The sequence below is a fragment of the Macaca mulatta genome, chromosome 2 (assembly GCF_049350105.2).
Source record: "Macaca mulatta isolate MMU2019108-1 chromosome 2, T2T-MMU8v2.0, whole genome shotgun sequence".
Taxonomy (NCBI): Eukaryota; Metazoa; Chordata; class Mammalia; order Primates; family Cercopithecidae; genus Macaca; species Macaca mulatta.
This window is the reverse complement of record NC_133407.1, coordinates 39,365,298-39,385,407: the sequence shown is the minus strand read 5'-3', so window position 1 is coordinate 39,385,407 and position 20,110 is coordinate 39,365,298. Positions and strand designations below refer to the sequence as shown.

The 20,110-nt window shown below is 37.5% G+C and overlaps 1 protein-coding gene across 5 annotated transcripts in view; it reads left to right on the top strand.

Moving 5' to 3' along the window:
• STAG1 (STAG1 cohesin complex component) overlaps positions 1–20,110 on the top strand; it is a 401,927-nt gene that overhangs the window by 368,311 nt on the left and 13,506 nt on the right. For all 5 annotated transcript variants that reach the window (XM_077991519.1, XM_015132094.3, XM_077991520.1 and 2 more), the window contains 5 exons: positions 70–244; positions 2,244–2,383; positions 5,871–5,972; positions 10,400–10,548; positions 11,860–11,988. In XM_077991519.1, the coding sequence (XP_077847645.1) occupies positions 70–244; positions 2,244–2,383; positions 5,871–5,972; positions 10,400–10,548; positions 11,860–11,988 (695 nt within the window). The remainder of the gene's footprint in view (positions 1–69; positions 245–2,243; positions 2,384–5,870; positions 5,973–10,399; positions 10,549–11,859; positions 11,989–20,110) is intronic.

The following is a 20,110-nucleotide window of genomic DNA, read 5'->3' as shown; positions in this document are numbered from 1 at the left end:
TTTTCATTAATGTTGACTTGTAGTTACATTTGTGTAGTATTTTGCTGATGAATTGCCTTTGTATTCCAGGCTTTCATGTTACTCTGTGATCTTCTGATGATTTTCAGCCATCAATTAATGACAGGTGGCAGAGAGGGCCTTCAGCCTTTGGTGTTTAATCCAGATACTGGACTCCAGTCTGAACTTCTCAGTTTTGTGATGGATCACGTTTTTATTGACCAAGACGAGGAGAACCAGAGCATGGGTACTTGTAGCTATCATCTTGTCAATATTGATTTTGTTTTACCAACCCCAAAAGATAGGAGAAAAGAAACAAATTCAATTGTAAAAATTATCGAGATTTCTTTCTTTTAAAAAAGTTGGCTGGGTGCAGTGGCTGACACCAGTAATCCTAGCACTTTGGGAGACCGAGGCAGGAGGATTGCTTGAACCCAGAAGTTCAAGAGCAGCCTGGGCAATATGGTGAGACCTTGTCTCTACAAAACAGAAAAAAACTAAAATTTAAAAAAAAAGTTAATAGTAGTTCAGAAACCAACAAGAATAAAAATGTACATAGTGAAGTCTCCCTCCTTTAACATTGTACCTCAGATCTTTTCCTGTCGTTATATAAAGAGCTCTTTCTCTAACAGCTCTACAGCATTTCTTTATGTAGATATAGCATAATACGTATAATCCATCTCACATAAATTGACATATGGCTAGTTTCCAGTCATCAACTATTATAAACTATGGTGTAATGAATAGTAGTGTACATTTGTCATTTCCCACATGTACAAATGTGTATGTAGGATAGATGTTGTTTCTAATTGGCTATATCCGGGTTCATACTTTTTCTAAAGGAAAGTATCCAGGTTCCATTCTATTCCTAAGTGGTCATTATGTATTACTTAAATGAACAAAACATAACTGTTTGATATTAAATGCTGAAAAAGTGTTATTAAACCTCACTAGTGAAAGTTGTGCTGTGCCTGCAGAGTGATAACTTAGCAATATTAGACTGAATTGTTAATGATTAGTTGTAAATAAGTGTCACTTAGAATAGGTTATTTGTGAAATAGATTATTTAAGCTCTGTAAAATAATGTAAGAAGTATATTTGATCCACAAATCTATTTGATACTGTTCAGCTGTTCTTTTAGAACATTTTGGAAAATACTAGTCTGTAAAACAGTATGTTTATTTAGAGTCTGTTTTCATCTCAAGAGACAAATTTACCTGCTACTTGTCTTAAGCAAAAAAATGTCCACTTGTCAAACCACTGATGCTTCACAATAAGACTATTTAGTAGAAAGGAGAGACTGCCAGCAAATTCTTTTTATGAATCTATACATGTAAGGAAGAGAAAAAAGAAGATAAGGGCAGGCCAGGACAGGAGAGGGTCAGTACGGAGCCTGAAACAAATGTTATCATCTGGAGTGTTGTTGGCGTGTTTTTTCTAGGATTAGAAATAGAAAACCCAGTAGAGTCTGAAACTTATAAATTTAAGAAAGAAACACACTTGTTTTGAAAGTGTTTGATAGGGCTTTAAAATTTTTTTTGATGTGCATAACATGGTTTGCAAAATATTTTGTTTCTCAGTTGATAATGTAACCATGTTTAGGATGAGCACTGAAAATTTAACTCATCCATATTTCCATTTCTTCCCTAAATATTTTTCTGAAAGAAAACTTTTTCCCTGTGTCTTAAAAATTTTCAGAAGTGTTCTCTCTGTGAAAATGTATTAACACATAAGGAATATTGAAATAAGAAAAGACAGCATTTTAAAGGTAAACAGATAATTTCACAGTATTGCTTTGACACAAGTATCAGAAAAACAATCTTTTTATACAGCTGTCCCTCAGTATTGTGGGGGATTGGTTCGAGGACTCCCACTCATACCAAAATCCATGGATGCCCAAATCTCTTAAATAAAATGGTATAGTATAGTCAGCCCTCCCTATCTGTGGGTTCTGCATCCACAGATAGGGAGGGTAGACTACATATGGTTTGCTTATCTTATTCAGTCTTTACTATGGTAATCTCCTAAGAAGATAGGAACCTTAGTACCTATTTAGTGTTTGATAAATAAGTAACTAAATACAGCACCCTAAAATAATTAATGTAACAGTTTTTGTCCCATCTAAAACTGATTTGTACTATTTGTGAAGTTATAATATTAAGCTAATTTTCAATTATACAGATATCTGCATTGTTTTACGTGGATAAAGTACCAGAATTCATAACCAATTTATAATCTGTGTTTAGAGGGTGATGAAGAAGATGAAGCTAATAAAATTGAGGCCTTACATAAAAGAAGGAATCTACTTGCTGCTTTCAGCAAACTTATCATTTATGACATTGTTGACATGCATGCAGCTGCAGACATCTTCAAACACTACATGAAGGTATAGTTAAATATTCTTATTTTTCTCCTTCCTCTAACTGGCAGAGAAATTTGCAATTGAAAGGATGAAGACAGAAGCTAAAATTGACAGCTTTTCACCTGTGTAATGTGGATGATTTTATGATAAAGTTTCTCTCTTTTCTATAAGCTTTTTATCAGTCTGTACTATTATATCCGTTCCACTGAGTAGGAGTTCAAGCATTTATATGAAAGAACATACTTTTTAGCTACTTTCATAAGTTCCATTTTGTTCCTGACCCTCTGAAAAAGCAGTGCTCAGAACTCTTCTTGATGTGGCCCGACAGGCACAGATGGGAGGAAATACTTCTCAGTTTTCCTGTATTTGCCTTGTTCTTGTGTCACAGAGAATATTCTCTTTTGCCTCTATTTAGAATTTTGTATGTGCCATTTGATCTACTTGTGTCTTCATGTTTGGATATGGTCCAATTCCAGTTATGATATAGTAGCTGATTTATCATATTTTGCTGAACAATTGTAGTGTGATGAGTAACGTGCTGGTAGCCAGAGGTTTAAGTAAGACATGATTCTGCACTAAGGAGCTTACAGATTAAGAGTTAACTAATATGTAAACATAATGTAGCATACTGATAATGAATGACTGCCGTGTGTTCATGCCATTTATATTTGAGACACTGTTCTAAGACTTTCACATTATCATTGATCTTTCTAATAACCCTGTGATGTAAGAAATAGTATCATCATTTACATATAAGGAAACTAAGGATCAAGAGGTAAACCTTCCAAGGTCACACACAACTATTAAAGTAACAGAAACTGGGATTTTATTTTAGGTTTGTGTAACTTCAAAGCTTAGCTCTTTTCACTGGACCACAAAGCTTCAGCATGATTATTGTTGTGATAGATGTATAAATTACTAACCTAACACCAAATATAGACACTTACGTGAGAAGAGCAAGAGAAGAATTCCTAAAGCTAATATGTAAACAGAGTTGCATGGATGAATAGGAGCTTACTAGATGAGCATGGGAAGGAAGACAAGCCCTTGCCAAGACAGCAGCATAAATATACCTACCTGTTTCAGCTCATTTTTCTCTACTTAGTCCACAAGGAAGTCATGAAAGAGCTTGTCAAACTAATTATTGATATCCAAATAGACTGTGATATTTGCATGTTGAACCTTTCTAAAAGAAAATGTCATGATCTGTTAGTAAACTTCTGCTTGCTTCCAATGACCATTTCCTTTCCAAATATTCGCAGGCATTACATTTAATAATGTATTCTGTAATCTTAGGCTCAGCATCGAGCTCACTGATGGTATTGTTCAGAATAGTTATTCCTCATCCTGATTTTCCATTGGTCACCTGGAACATTATTGCAAATTGCATGTTCCTGGGTCCCACTCAACCTAATGAGAAATATCTAGGGTGGATCCCAGGCATTTGTGGAGGAGGGGTTAATTTTCCATATAACCTTCTTTCCCTTTGGAAAATCAGAACTATGATTATCTTTCTCTGTCCTCTAGCATCTTTCCTATTCTTTACCATTTCTTAAAGAGTACAAAGTTTCCATAATCTCCACAAATTTTGTTAAGACACAATTCATCTGGCCTAGGAAACTAATTCAGTTTGGAACAACTTGATGCTTTCATTATCTCTTCACTAAACCTGGATGTTAGTTCCATTTTATAAGTGTTTATCCTACCCTTTTTATATAGTTTTCTCTTTAGCAGGAAATAAAGAGGCATAAAATGTGTTGAGTTCTGGTTTTTCCTGGTAATCCTTTAACAATAGTTCATTGGTTCCAAGAAGCAAGTCTTATTCAGAATTTTTATCATCCTTAACATTTCAGGGACACTTCTGTTCATTATAGGCTCTAACCTTTTTGTGAGTATTGTAATAGCTATTTGCTCTTCTGATATATGGCTATGTGGCTTTTCCTCCATCTTTTGTACATAATTAGTTCAATCTGAACTTAAAAGAAATCTGCCTGCTCCAGTACTTTAGTGTTTTGATATTTCTCTTTTTTCTTCATTGAGATAATTCTTCTTTGCACTAAAAGGATGATCCTTTTGAGCTGTTCGCCTTTTAGCATTTCACATTGTGGAAACATACCTATGTTTCTGAGATTTTGAAAATCTAATTGCCAAACTGTTATTAATCACTTCTTCACATAGACTGTAGACTTTAGCTTGGAAACAATATCCAGATTTAATGGTTTTAAATGAAACCTTTTGATTATTTACTCACAGAAAAAATTCTTTAAATCTTATGTCAAAAAACTGAATTATAACTTTTCCCAGTCACTGTTGAAAATGTCTGTGTTTTACTTTTTTATATTTCGATAGTAAAATATAGACATGTTGATAGGGGTTTGGGGGATGAGATAGTACACAAAGTATTAAATAAAGAGTTAAGTCTGTTACCCTAATCCCCCCTTCCCCCTGTTTAGGCCCAGCCCCCGGAAGTAAGCAGTTTTAACTGTTTTGGTTTTAGTTCTTCAGGAGACTTCTACCAAAATTTCTGTTTCTTGATCTGTACATTTTAGATGTTGTCTGTTCAATCATGTTTTAAAGAATGGGTCCGGGCACAGTGGCTCACGCCTGTAATCCCAGCTCTTTGGGAGGATGAGGCTTGTGGATCACTTGAGGTCAGGAGTTCAAGACCAACCTGGCCAACATGGTGAAACCCCGTCTCTACTGAAAATATAAAAATTACCCAAGCGTGGTGGCACACACCTGTTGTCCCATCTACTTGGGAGGCTGAGGTGGGAGAATCGCTTGAACCCAGGAGGCAGAGGTTGCAGTGAGCCGAGTCATGCCATTGCACTCCAGCCTGGGCAACAGAGTGAGACTTCATCTCAGAAACAAATAAAAACAAAAACAAAAAACAAGAATGGACAAGGCGAGGTGCAGTGGCGCACACTTGTAATCCCAGCATTTTGGGAGGCTGAGGTGGGTAGCTCACTTGAGGTCAAGAGTTCAAGACCAGCTTGGGCAACATGGCAAAAACCCCGTCTCTACAAAAAAAAAAATTTTTTTTTTAAATTAGCCAGGCGTGGTGGCACACACCTGTGGTCCCAGCTATTTAGGAGGCTGGGGTGGGAGGATCACCAGAGCCCAGAGTTGAAGGCTGCAGTGAGCTACAATCACACCACTGCACTCCAGCTTGGGTAAGGTAACAGAGTGAGACCCTGTATCAAACATGAAAAAACAAGAATGGGGAATTTTTCTCACCACCTCTCTTCCTGGAATTCCCAGCTTTTTTGGTTTTACTAATATTAGTTCATAATCTTAAACATCAAATGTGCATTCCTTTAACTTTAGACAGTTATTTAACTCCTGTTATGTTTAAGATGAAGAAATTAAAAACTTATTTATTTACCTTTCCTTTCTTTCACCAACCTGTTCTTTTTTTTTTTCCATTTTCAAAGGAGGTGACACCAACCTATTCTTTATCTCATGAAATTTCAATAATTTTAAAGCTGTGTTTTCTTTTTTTCCCTCACAGTATTACAATGACTATGGTGATATTATTAAGGAAACACTGAGTAAAACCAGGCAGATTGATAAAATTCAGTGTGCCAAGACTCTCATTCTCAGTTTGCAACAGGTAAGAAATTTGGAGAGAGGGAGACAAAGAATAGAAATAACATTAATTGCACTTCTCTGTGCTTAATATTTGAATATTTGCTAGGTATCTTGTCTCATTTAAACTAGGTCATTTTATATAGTTTTGTCAGTGCATTACAGTGGATATTTTCTGGTACAAAGACATAGGTTAGGTGTCTTTTCTTTTGGAAGAAAATCCTAGAGTTCATATTTCAAATAGATGTAATCCTAAGGTGATTTATTCTTGGACTAGATGAAATGTGAAATTGGAAATTTAAAAAGTAATAATTTAAGAAGAAAAATATAAAAAGTATTTCATGAGGAAGGGTACCAGGAGATAAAATGTTTTTCATATTGCATAAATAAGATTTCTAATAAATGCTTAGTAATTTAAAATTATTTCAGGGGGCCTGGTGGATATATATATGTGATATGCGCATATTTATAAATACATAATATATATATATGTTTGTATGTAGTTTATGATAAAAGTCTCATATCAGTGGCAAAAGGATTGGGACTATTCAATAAATGGTGATGGGTCAGCTGACTGTGTATTTGGAAAAATAGCTGTTTATAGTCCTACCTAATGTGTATCCACAATAACTACTAGATGGTTTATATATAAAAGGCCAAAAGTAAGGGTTTATGAGAAAATAAGAGGATATTTTTTAAATCTTCTTTCTAAAGAAGTCACAAAGTTAAAAATTGATGATCTGTTCTTCTTTTTTTTTTTTTTTTTTTTTTTTTTTTTGTAGAGATGTGTTTCGCCATGTTGGCCAGGCTGGTCTCAAACTCCTTGGCCTCAAGTGATCCACCTGCCTCGGCCTCCCAAAGTGCTGGGATTATAGACATAAGCCACCTTGCCCCAGCCAATCTGTATAAATTTATATAGATTAAATAGATGTATACATCAATTTGCACTTTGAGCAAAGTTAAAAAAAAAATGACGGGGGAAATATTTTCAGTCCTACATAGCAAATCCTACAGATCAGTAGGAAAGATAAATAAATCCCATAGAAAAGTGAGCAAGGGATATGAAAAAGGCACTTTTCCAAGGAAGAATCTTACAAACCAGTAAACATGAAAAGAGGCATTAGGCTGGGTGCAGTGTCTCACACCTGTAATCCCAGCACTTTGGGTGGCTGAGGCAGGTAGATCACCTGAGGTCAGGAGTTCAAGACCAGCCTGGCCAACATGGTGAAACCCTGTCTCTACTAAAAATACAAAAAATTAGCTGAGTGTTGTGGTGGGTGCCTGTAATCTCAGGTACTCGGGAGGCTGAGGCAGAAGAATCATTTGAACCCGGGAGGCGGAGGTTGCAGTGAACCGAGATCATGCCATGGCACTCCAGCCTGGGCAACAGAAGTGAAACTGTGTCTCAAAGAAAAAGAAAGGAAAGAGGCATTAATTAATTATATATAACATAAATAATTAATAATTAATAAAAGCCAAGCACATTAGCCCACACATGTAATTCCAGCACTTTGGGAAGCCAACGCAGGCGAATCGCTTGAGCCCATGAATTCAAGACCAGCCTAGGCAACATGGCAAGACCCCCGTATCCAAAAACAAAAATAGCCGGATGTGTTGGCATGCACCCTGTAGTCCCAGCTACTTGGGAGGGTAAAGTGAGAGGATAGCTTGAGCCTGGGAGTTCAAAGCTGCAGTGAGTTATGATTGCACCACTGCATTCCAGCCTAGGTGACAGAGTGAGACCCTATTTCTAATAATTATTATTAATGAAATACAAATGAAAATGGATACTTCTTGCTCAACAGATTGGCATGAATTAAAATGATTGATAAAGATATAGAGGAAAAGGCCCCTTTTTAAAACTGCCTTCTTAGAAGACAGTTTTGTAGTATATTCCAAAATTGAAGATATATATTCCCTTTAAACCAGTAATTTTGCTTCTAGGTATGTACGTGGATATGCACAGGTGTGTACCAATAAATATATGTAAAGATGTTTTATTGCAGCAGTCTCTATAATAGTAACAAACTGGAAATAGTCTAAATGTCAACAGGGGAATTGTTAAATAAACTGAGATAGATAAACGATTTTTAAGACAAAATATTGAGTGAAAAATGGCAAGTTTCAGGACAAATGCAGTATGCTACTATTTATGTAAAAATAAAAACTTTAGCTGTAAATGTAATGTATCTATACTGATCTAGAAAACTTTCAGACTTTAAACACTGGTTACCTTTGGAGAGAATAATGGTATTTGGTAGAAGAGAGAAAGAAGAACTTTTACTTTGATATTCTTTGAATTTTTCACAACAAAATGTATTCTTTGTATTCACTTTATTTTTTTTTTTTTTTTTTTTTTTTTTTTTTTTGAGACAGAGTCTCACTCTGTCGCCCAGGCTGGAGTACAGTGGCCGGATCTCAGCTCACTGCAAGCTCCGCCTCCCGGGTTCACGCCATTCTCCTGCCTCAGCCTCCGGAATAGCTGGGACTACAGGCGCCCGCCACCTCGCCCGGCTAGTTTTTTGTATTTTTTAGTAGAGACGGGGTTTCACCGTGTTAGCCAGGATGGTCTCGATCTCCTGACCTCGTGATCCACCCGTCTCGGCCTCCCAAAGTGCTGGGATTACAGGCTTGAGCCACCGCGCCCGGCCTGTATTCACTTTAAATGTACACTTTAAGTTTTAAAGTTTAAAGCTATTGTATATACCAATATGTGAAAACATTTTAAAGTTTAAGAATTTATAAACAGCCTGTAATCCCAGCACTTTGGGAGGCTGAGGTGGGCGGATCACAAGATCAGGAGATAGAGACCATCCTGGCTAACACGGTGAAACTCCGTCTCTACTAAAAACCATCCTGGCTAACACGGTGAAACCCCATCTCTACTAAAAATACAAAAAATTAGCTGGACGTAGTGGTTGGTGCCTGTCGTCCCAGCTACTCAGGAGGCTGAGGCAGGAGAATGGCATGAACCCTGGAGGTGGAGCTTGCAGTGAGCCGAAATCACGCCACTGCACTCCAACCTGGGTTGACAGAGCGAGACTCCTCAAAAAAAAAAAAAAAAATTATAAACAATTATCTGTGAATAAATTTGAAGTCCCTGGAAGAACTATTCCTTCAGTAATGACACAGCCAATAGTTCAGGCCAATCTATTGCTGAAGAAAACTAAAAAGGTGCAGAACATATTAGCACCCAAGAGCTATTTCAGTAAATCAGGTGTGATTAGAATTGAGAGATTGGGAGGTGAGAAACTAAAGAAATGTCAACAATACTCTTCAGGAGCTTTGCTATAAAGGGAATCAGAGAAATGGGTTAGTAGCTGGCAGAGGAAATGGGGTCAAGAAGTTAAGAGTATTTTTAAGATGTATGCATCTAATACAGAAGGAATAGTTTAGGAGGCAGGAGAGAGCCGTAAACACAAGAGCAAAACTATTGAGCAGGTGAAACCTTATATACTGCCTTCTTGTCTAATACATAGGAGGGAGTGGCTTTAGATGAAAGTCTGGACAGTTCACCCTTCATAACAGGAGGAAAGGTCGATGTCTACAGATGCAATTAAGTTTTTAGATTTGTGGAATGATGATTGCTTGTATATTACGTCCAGGGTTCTGTTTTTGTTGTTATTTTCACAGAAAATAGCTAACAGATATGCAATTTATAAAACTCCACCCAGCTTAAGAACTTTTTGGTGTATTTTGTTACTGGATGGGAAAAATCATAGCCCCATGTATGCAAATGGTCTTCTTTTATATAATGTTCTTGTTTGAAATATAATAAGTGAAAAAAACCTCTTAACCCTGTGTGTCATATATTGTCATTCCTGTAAAAACAATAACAAAAAGAACAGATGTTTATAAATATATAGTGTAGTTCTATAAATACATTTCTTTTTCCCATCTCAAAATACGTTCTTTTGGCCAGGTGTGGTGGCTCACGCCTGTAATCCCAGGACTTTGGGAGGCCAGGGCAGGCAGATCACTTGAGGACAGGAGTTTGAGACCAGCCTGGCCAAGATCTCTACTAAAAATGCGAAAAGTTAGATGGGCATGGTGGTACACGCCTATTATCCCAGCTACTCGGGAGGCTGAGGCATGAGAATCACTTGAACCCGGGAGGTGGAGGTTGTAGTGAACTGAGATTGCACCACTGCACTCCAGCCTCCGTGACAGAGCAAGGCTCTCTCAATTAAAAAAGAATGTATTTTTTACATTATTATTAGAAACAAATTTCTGTCTGTATTTAATCACACCACTAGCATGAAAATTAACTCCAGCTATTAATAATAGACAATTTGTAGAAAGGGAACAAACAGAGTAGCTAAAGTTCAATGCAAGGAGAGAAACCTTTCACCTTATACCTTTTACATATTTTTAAATTACCTATTCTGAAAATAAATAAAATTTTTAAAATTCTGAGCTATAGGTTTTTTCCTCTTTTTTTCTTTCTACCAGTTATTTAATGAACTTGTTCAAGAGCAAGGTCCCAACCTAGATAGGACATCTGCCCATGTCAGTGGCATTAAAGAACTGGCACGTCGCTTTGCCCTTACATTTGGATTGGACCAGATTAAGACACGAGAAGCAGTTGCCACACTTCACAAGTGAGTGAGATAAACACTTTGTTATACAGAATCTGATTTACTTGAATTTTAATGAAATAACTGTTATTTGACCCATTTTTAAAGTGACAATTGATAGAATTTTAAGTTAGAATAACTTTAGAGATTATCTAGTTTAGAGATTCTAAATTGGGAGGACGTTTTTAATTTGAAACAACTTAAACCACCCATTTGTTCATCTTACAAAATATAGAAAGCAAAATTTAATAATATATTATTGTCTGGTCTGTCAGTAAGAAAACAGTGGGTTTGAGAGACTATACAGGCTGGGTGTGGTGGTTCACACCTGTAATCCCAGTGCTTTGGGAGCCCAAAGCAGGAGGATCATTTGGGGCCAGGAGTTCGAGACTAGCCTGGGCAATAGAGTAAGACCCTGTCTCCTACAAAAAATAAAAAAGAGCCAGGCATAGTGGCATGTGCCTGCAGTCCTAGCTACTTGGTAAGCTGAGCCAGGAGGATCACTTGAGACTGGGAGTTTGAGGTTATAGTGAGCTATGATTGTACCACTGCCCTCCAGCCTGGAAAACAGAGTGAGACCCTGTCTCTGAAAAAATAATTACAGAATTATTTGTTAAGACCATACAAAATTGGTTCAGGGTTCATTATTGTGAAAACAGAAGTAACAGAAAACCTTTAGTAAATGCACACAGCTTGGTACCATTACCAGCTCCAAGAAGCAAATATTCTGGCAATCTATTAATAATTCTGTTTCCAGGGTATCTTGTTACCTCTAAAAACTACACATAGGGGGCTGGGTGCCTGTAGCTCACGCCTGTAATCCCAGCACTTTGGAAGGCCAAGGGAGGCCAATTGCTTGAGCCCAGGAGTTTGAGACCAGCCTGGGCAACATGGTGAAACCCCATCTCTACAAAAAATGCAAAAATTACCCAGGTGTGGTGGCACACACGTGTAGTCCCAGCTACTCGGGAGGCTGAGGTGGGAGAATCACCTGAGCCCAGGAAGTCAAGGCAGTGAGCCATGATAGCACCACTGCACTCCAACCTGGGCAACACAGTGAGACCTTGTCTCAAAAAAAAAAAAAAAAAGTACACATAGGAATTTAGTTTTGTTGCTCTGTAGCTATTTTTTGTATGTTTTTCCCACCTTACAGTTTCGTACTATAAATATACACAAATATGTCCTATATATTCACATTAGTTTATTATTTGAATTTATCAGATTTTTCTACCTTTTGTGATGATTTTACTACCTTCACAAATATTTGTGTAATGTTAACCAATTGAGAGAACTACACTATCTGGATAAATAAGTTGATATTTTCTTTCACTTCAGGGATGGCATAGAGTTTGCATTTAAATACCAAAATCAGAAAGGACAAGAGTATCCACCTCCTAATCTGGCTTTTCTTGAAGTACTAAGTGAATTTTCTTCTAAACTTCTTCGACAGGACAAAAAGACGGTGTAAGTTGCACATTACAAGAGAAGTGGTTTTTATAATAACACTGTTGTAAATGTTTATTTTTTGAAAAATTTTTAATCATTTGGATATCTTTACTCTTGACAATTTAGGCTCTGATCGTTTAAGGAATTATACATTTTCCTTCAAGCATTTATATAGTAGTAATTTCACTGCTTATCTTTTAGTACCCTAGAATCTGCAACATGAAATTAAGCAGGTGGAAATTATTTCTTCTTATGTAGTTCAAAGATGTATGAACATTGGCTTAGCCGTTGTGTAACTCTTCCTTCTTTTATATTAATTTCATTTTAGTTTTATATTCTATTTGACTTGTTTCAAAAGACTGATTTTTTTCATATTTGCTTTTTTTGATTATTGATAACAGTTTAAAGAAATATATATGTAATTTCAAAAGAAAATCTTGATTGGGGAAGTTTTATTTAAAACCAAACCAGAAAACTTTTCTAGGCTGGGCACGGTGGCTCACACCTGTAATCCCGGCACTTTGGGAGGCTGAGGCAGGGGGATCACCTGAGGTCAGTAGTTTAAGACCAGCCTGGCCAACATGGGAAAACCCATCTCTATTAAAAATACAAAAACATTAGCTAGGCATGGTGGCGCGCACCTGTAGTCCCAACTACTCAGGAGGCTGATGCGCAAGAACCGCTTGAACCTAAGCGGCAGAGGTTGCAGCGAGCTGTGGTCGTGCCACTCCACTCCAGCCTGGGCAATAGAGCAAGACTCTGTCTCAATAAAAAATTTAAAAAAAATTTTTTTAGAGGATAATACTATAATGAATCCTAAATTTTATAAACTGATAAGACAGAGAGTCCTTTATAATATTCTAGCTGTGTGCAGTGATTCACGCCTGTAAGGAGGCTGAAGCAGGAGGATTGCTTGAGCCCAGGAATTCAAGACCAGTCCTGGCAACGTAGCAAGATCCCATCTCTATAAAAAATTTTAAAATTAGCCAGGTGTGGTGTGTACCTGTAGTCCCAGCTACTTGGGAGGCTGAGATGGGAAAATCACTTGAACCCAGGAATTTGAGGCTACAATGAGCTATGATTATGCCACTGCATTCCAGCCTGGGCGACAGTCTGGGGAGCCTGTCTCAATCAATTGATTTTTTAAAAAAAAACAAGATTCTAAATAAATAGAATTTTGGAGAGACAGTTAATACTTATATGAATATAAGTGGTAGTTCTAAGTAAAGATGTTGATGTCATGTTAATCAGAAAATACTTATTAAGCGCCTAGTATGGTAAGCTCCTGTTGTAAAGCTTATGCTCTAATGCAGGGGGGGCACAGCATAAACAGGCAGATGGCCAGGCTCACTGGTTCCCACCTGGAATCCCAGCTATTCCGGACCTGAGGTGGGAGGATTGTTTGAGGGCAAAAGTTTGAGAGCAGCCTGGGCAAGATAGTGAGACTGTCTCTAAAAAAAAAAAAAAAAAAAAAAGCAGACAGGAGAGTTTCAGGCACTGAAATGGGATAATGTGATAGACAGAGACAGGTGTTGAATATTAGTGAGAGTGGTTTGAAAACATTTTCAATACAGACATTTACAGCTATACATTTTCCTCTGAACATTACCTTAGCTGCATCTTGTAAGTTTTGATATGTTGCATTTCCATCTCAAAGTATTTTCTCTTTTCACTTATTTCTTTAACCTATTGGTTATTCAGGAGTATTTTGTTTAATTTTTATGTATTTCTGTATTTCCAGATTTTTTTTCTGTTACTGGTTTCTTCATTTCATTGTGGTCAGAGATCATGCATTGTATTACTTTAATCCTTTTAAATTTATTGAGACTTGTTTTATGGACCAACATATGGTCTTAGAGACTATTCCATATATCACTTGAGAAAGTGTGTTACCCTTCTGTTTTTGGTTGGAGTTTTTGTTCTGTAGATATGTGTTCCGTCTAATTAGCTTATAGTTTTGTTTATAGTGCTTTTCAGGTCTTCAGTGTTCTTGTTAATCTTTTTCTTAGTTGTCCTATTCATTTTTGAAAGTGAGATATTGAAGTCTCCAAATATTACTGTTGAATTTTCTATTTGTCCCTTCAGTTCTGTCAGTTTTTGCTTCATATATTTTCAGGCTCTCTTGTTAAGTATACATACTTTTTTTTTTTTTTTTTAAGACGGAGTCTCACTCTGATTCCCAGGCTGGAGTGCAATGGCTCAATCTTGGCTCACTGCAATCTCCGCCTCCTGGGTTCCAGCGATTCTCCTGTCTCAGCCTCCTGGGTAGCTGGGATTACAGGTGCACACCACCACACCTGGCTAATTTTGTATTTTTAGTAGAGATGGGGTTTCACCATGTTGGCCAGGCTGGTCTTGAACTCTTGACCTCAAGTGATCTGCCCACCTCGGCCTCCAAAGTGCTGGGATTACAGGTGTGAGCCACCACACCTGGCCTGTATATACATTTTTAATTGTTACATCTTCCTGACCAATTGAGTCTTATTCTAAAGTCTCATTCTCTGTCTCTAAGACATTTTTGTGTCAGATTACTATAACCACGCTAGCTTTATTTTGACTACTGTTTTGCATGGTACACTTTTTTTTTCCATCCTTTCACTTTCTGCCTTTGTAGCTTTTAATCTAAAGTGTGTTTCATGTAGACAGAAAATTGAATCATGTGTTTTTAAATTCAACCTGACATTCTCTACTATTATACTTTTTGTTTTTTATGTATGTCTCCTGGGGTTTTTGTTTCTGTTTTTGTTTTTGTTTTTTGGGGGTAGGGGTTTGGTTCTCCTTTGTTGCCTTCTTGTATTAAATGTATGTTTTCTAGTGTATCATACTAATTCCTTTAATTAATCTTTCATTGTATTTTTTTAGTTATGTTCCTAGTGGTCTTACCAGGCCTTACAATATACATGTTATCAAAATTTACTGGCCGGGTGCAGTGGCTCATGCCTATAATCCCAGCACTTTGGGAGGCTGAGGTGGGCAGATCACTTGAGGTCAAGAATTCAAGACCAACCTGGCCAACATGGTAAAACCCTGTCTCTACTAACAATACAAAAATTAGCCGGGCATGTTGGCACATGCCTGTAATCCGAGTTACTTGGGAGGCTAAGGTGAGAGAATTGCTTGAACCCCAGGGGGCAGAGGTTGCAGTAAGCCAATATCGTGCCACTGCACTCCACCCGGGATGATAGAGATTCCACCTCAACAAAACAAAATTTACCTAAGGTCTATCCTGGTTTATTCTAAGGAAATACAGAAACTTTAATTCTATATAAATCCATTTCCTTTCCTCCTTTTTTGGCTATTCTTGTTATACATGGTCCATCTATATATATTAGAAACCCAATAATAAACTGTTATAATTATACATGAGATAATCTTTTATAGAAACTGAGAAAAGAAAGGAAAGCAAGTATGTGTTTATAGAGTTTGTTATATTAATCTTTCTATTTACCATTTTTCTGGTTTTCTTCTTTTCTTCTTGTGGATTCGAATTGCTATCTAGTATTCCTATAATCAAATACAGCTTCTCTTTCACTCACTTTTGTGTTTATTGTCAAATATATTACATTTCTATGTTATTGACCCAACAATACAGTAATATACATATTGTTTTATATATTTGCTTTTTAAATCAGTTAAGAGAAAAGGGATACAAAATTTGTAATTATACTTCTATAACTACCTACAAATTACCTTTACTGGCACTCTTTGTTTTTTCATGTAAATTCAAATTACCCTGTGATGACATTTGGTTTCAGCTTGACTAACTTCTTTTAGTAGGCAGGTCTGACAACAACAAATTCTCTCAGGGGTGGCTCATGCCTGTAAAACCAGCATTTTGGGAGGCTGAAGCAGGAAGATTGCTTGAGCCCAGGAGATTGAGGTTACAGTAGGCGATGTAAGATTCTCATTTGATAGTTTTTTACTTTCAACACTTTGACCATGTCATCCCGCTGCCTTCTGGTCGCCATTGTGAGCCAGGTGATAAGAATTAATCATTAATTTTATTGGATTTTCTTTGTATGTTGTGAATTACTTTTCTTTTACTACTTTCATGATTTTCTTTTTATCCTTGGCTTTTAGCATTTTTCCTATGATGAATCCATGTGTGAATCTTTTTGCATTTATCCTGTTTGGAGTTCATTGAACTTTTGGATGTATGAAATTATGTTTTTCATCAAACTGGGCAAGTTTTTAGCCATTATTTCTCCTAAATTTTTCTGCTTTTTCGTCTGCTATCTTGGTTACTCCCATTACACATATGTCAGTATATTTAGTATCCCATACTTCTCTCAGGCTCTGTTCATTTTTGTTTATTCTTTTTTCTCTCTCTTCTTCAGATGGCATAACCTCTTGATATATCATCAAATGTGGTGTTTCTTGCCTTTGTCAGCTCAGATCTACTGTCAAGCCACTATAGTACATTTTTAATTTTGATTATACTTTCAACTTAAGAATTTCCATTTGGTTCTTTTTTTTAATTCATATTCTTTATTTCATGAGATATATTGTCATCATACCAACTTTTAAGTAGATTTTCTTTAGTTCTTCGAACATACAGATGCTCCTGGATTTAAGATGGGGTTACATCCTAATACACCCCTCATAAGTTTAAAATATTGTAAGTCAAAAATGCATTTAATACAACTAATCTACCAAACATCACAGAATAATATAGCCTACCTTTAACATGCAGAATACTTACATTAGCCTATAGTTTGATAATATCATCTAACGCAAAGCCTGTTTTATGATGAAATGTCAAATATACTATGAAATTTGTTGAATACTAAGTACAAAACAGAATGATTGCATGGGTACTCACCATTAAAGTACACAGCTTAAAAACACTATCATAAAGTTAAAAAAGAATCGTAATCAAACCATTGTAAGTTGGGGACTTTATTTATAATCATTGCTTTGAAATCTTTGTGGGCCAAGGTGCTGTTGCTTGTTCTTTTATCAGTGTATCTATCACATTTTCCTGTTTCTTTGTATGTCTCATAATTTTTTCTTAAAAACTGGACATTTGGCCAGCACTGTGGCTCACACCTGTAATCCCAGCACTTTGGGAGGCCGAGGCGGACTGATCACTTGAACTCACAAGTTCAAGACCAGCCTGGGCAACATGGCACAACCCTTTCTCTACAAAAATACAAAAATTAGCTGGGCATGGTGATGCATGCCTGTAGTCCCAGCTACTTGGGAGGCTGAGGTGGGAAGATGGCTTGAGCCTGAGAGGTGGAGGTTGCAGTGAGCCAAGGTTGTGCCACTGTACTCCAACCTAGGTGACCTTATCTCAAAATAATAAATAAAAAGAACAAATGTTGCAAAAATGATATATTGTGAAATAATAATATAGCTACTCTTTACTAATTATCTGCCCCCTAGAGGTTGATATTATTTTTTCGTTGGTCATTTACTTGTTTAGTTACTTGGATGAACAAACTCTGAAATCTTTTTTCTCTGCCTTGTGCAACCTCTGATGTCTTTGCTTAGATCTTTTTTCCTTTGTTTTTATCATTTGTCTTGGCTGCTGAGGAGGTCACCCTTGGGTTAGCATAAGCCACTTACTGATCAAAGGTGCTTAAGCCCCTTAGCCAGTTAGATTTACCCTTTACTGTTGGATATGTGTATCGCTTGCAGGCTGCTTTCATAATTCAGGGTATTTACTTTTTTGACCCACATTTTAGGCCAGGGACTAGCGGCTTGGAAGATACCTCTCTGATTGTTCCTGAGAAAAGGCAGCCTTGGCTGTGCACAGTCTTCAGACGACCAGAGAAGCATATTATTTCATTTTTAAGCCTGGCCTCCTAGGAGTTGCTCCTGGGTGTAAGAATAGCTGTTTGTTCAGCCAGTGTTTGGTGAGAGGTTGTATTTAAACCACTTTTGCCAGTGAAGCTTCCTCCCTATGTTGATAGATCTGTATGTGGCTTGGGGAATGTTTCAAGTCTGCCTCATTCCCTTCCCTTGTTTGCCCATGAGTGAAGGCAGCGTAGGATATGTGCATAGCTTTCTCAACTCCCAGGACTTTTATTTTTTATTTTATTTTTTAAACCTGTTCCAAATATGCTTAATGGATAAACAGATGAACTCACAAAATTTGAAACCTATAAACAAAAGAAACGTTAAGCATAGCAATTACTTAAGCAGATCAATAACAATAAAATGTTGTCCTTCTTCCATATAAGAAGAAACATATGAAATGCCAGGTTAGCTCAGCAACCTATTAATAACCACCAAAGACTGGTGATAAAACATTCTTCCAGTGCTGTGATGATTTAAAAAAAAAAAAAAAAAACAAACACAAACACAGTGGAGGATTTGGTAGCCTATGTTCAAATGAATCGAAGGGAGATACCGAAATTAAGAAACACTTGTTTTTTAGTTTAAAAAAAAAAAAAGGGAAAAAAATTCTTTTTTTTTTTTTTTTTTTTTGAGACGGAGTCTCGCTCTGTAGCCCAGGCTGGAGTGCAGCGGCCGGATCTCAGCTCACTGCAAGCTCTGCCTCCTGGGTCCACGCCATTCTCCTGCCTCAGCCTCCTGAGTAGCTGGGACTACAGGCACCCTCCACATCGCCCGGCTAGTTTTTTTGTATTTTTTAGTAGAGACGGGGTTTCACCGTGTTAGCCAGGATGGTCTCGATCTCCTGACCTCGTGATCCACCCGTCTCGGCCTCCCAAAGTGCTGGGATTACAGGCTTGAGCCACCACGCCCGGCCCGGAAAAAATCCTTTAAAAAATAGTATAGATTTAAGGTGTATATATGATGTCTTGATATACATATAGGTTGTAAAATGATTACAACAGTCAGTTAGTTAACAAATCCACCTCCCAGGATTGACTGTGACACCAGGAAGGTTCTTCTTGGCTCTTTCTCTGGTTTTCTCTGTGGAACTTCTGGGTGCTTTGCTCTGTCATTTGTTGCTGCTAGTGTCAGAGAACTACCAGCACCCTCTCATTTTCACTCCATCAAGAGCAGAGGATAGGTAACCCCTGGTTCTCAGCTTGCCCAAGGTTTGGAATCTCTCGACAGGGAGTTTGAGGTGGGGCATTCAGGGCCCCGATGTTCTCAGCCTGCTGTGCCCGGGGTAGCATTTTACCCCAGGGGTGGAGGCTAGGTGGGATAAAAGGAGCTTCATTTTACCTGGTTGCTGTTCAGAATAGAACTTATACAACACAGGGCTGGGAGGTGATGAGAAATGCAAATGGTATGCTTCTTTCTTTCAGGGTAGCCTGGGAACTAGAGAGAGAGGGAACCCCCATCTTCTTGGCCACCTGTCTGGACTACATAGAGTTTCTAAAATATAGAGTTGTAGTGGCAGGGAGAAGGAAACAAGGGAAGGGAACAGGTTGTGGATCAAATGCTACAAACTTTTGCTGTGCTTACCAAAATGTATTAGATTCTCTCTTTTTTTTTTTTTTTGAGATAGAGTCTCCAGACTATCACCCAGGCTGGAGTGCAGTGGGGTGGTCTTGGCTCACTGCAACCTCCACCTCCCGGGTTCAAGCGATTCTCCTGCCTCAGCCTCCTGAGTAGCTGGGATTACAGGTGCGTGCCACCATGCCCGGCTAATTTTTTTTGTAGGGACTGGGTTTTGCCATGTTGGCCAGGTTGATGTCAAACTCCTGACCTCAAGTGATCCACCCACCTCAGCCTCCCAGAGTGCTGGGATTACAGGCATGAGCCACTGTGCCTGGCCAGATTTTCTTGAATAAATTTTTCTCCATTTGCTGTATGCCCTTAAGAGAATTGGCAAAGACTTTAAATTATTGTATTTTGTAAATTTTACTAGTTAAAAGGTTGTTTTCCTGGAAAGAGGGCATGCCAGCCTCCTTACTCCACCATCTTAGAAATCCTGCTTTGGCTTGAACACTTTATGAGAAAACTCAATAATCTTTTTGAGCTAAACTTCTGATTTTTTTTTAACATTGGTGTTTAAAAGCAAAGGAAGAAACATGGGAAAGACCATACATACATATATACCCTTAGGTAATACACTCTCTTGCTTTAAAGTATCCCAAGAATATGTGAAACAAAACTTTCTCGGTCCCTCTCTTTCCAAAGGTGACCACTGTTAATAATTTAATGTGTGTCCTTAGGTATTCTTCAGAACCTGCAGAGAGAGAGCCTCAGATTAAGA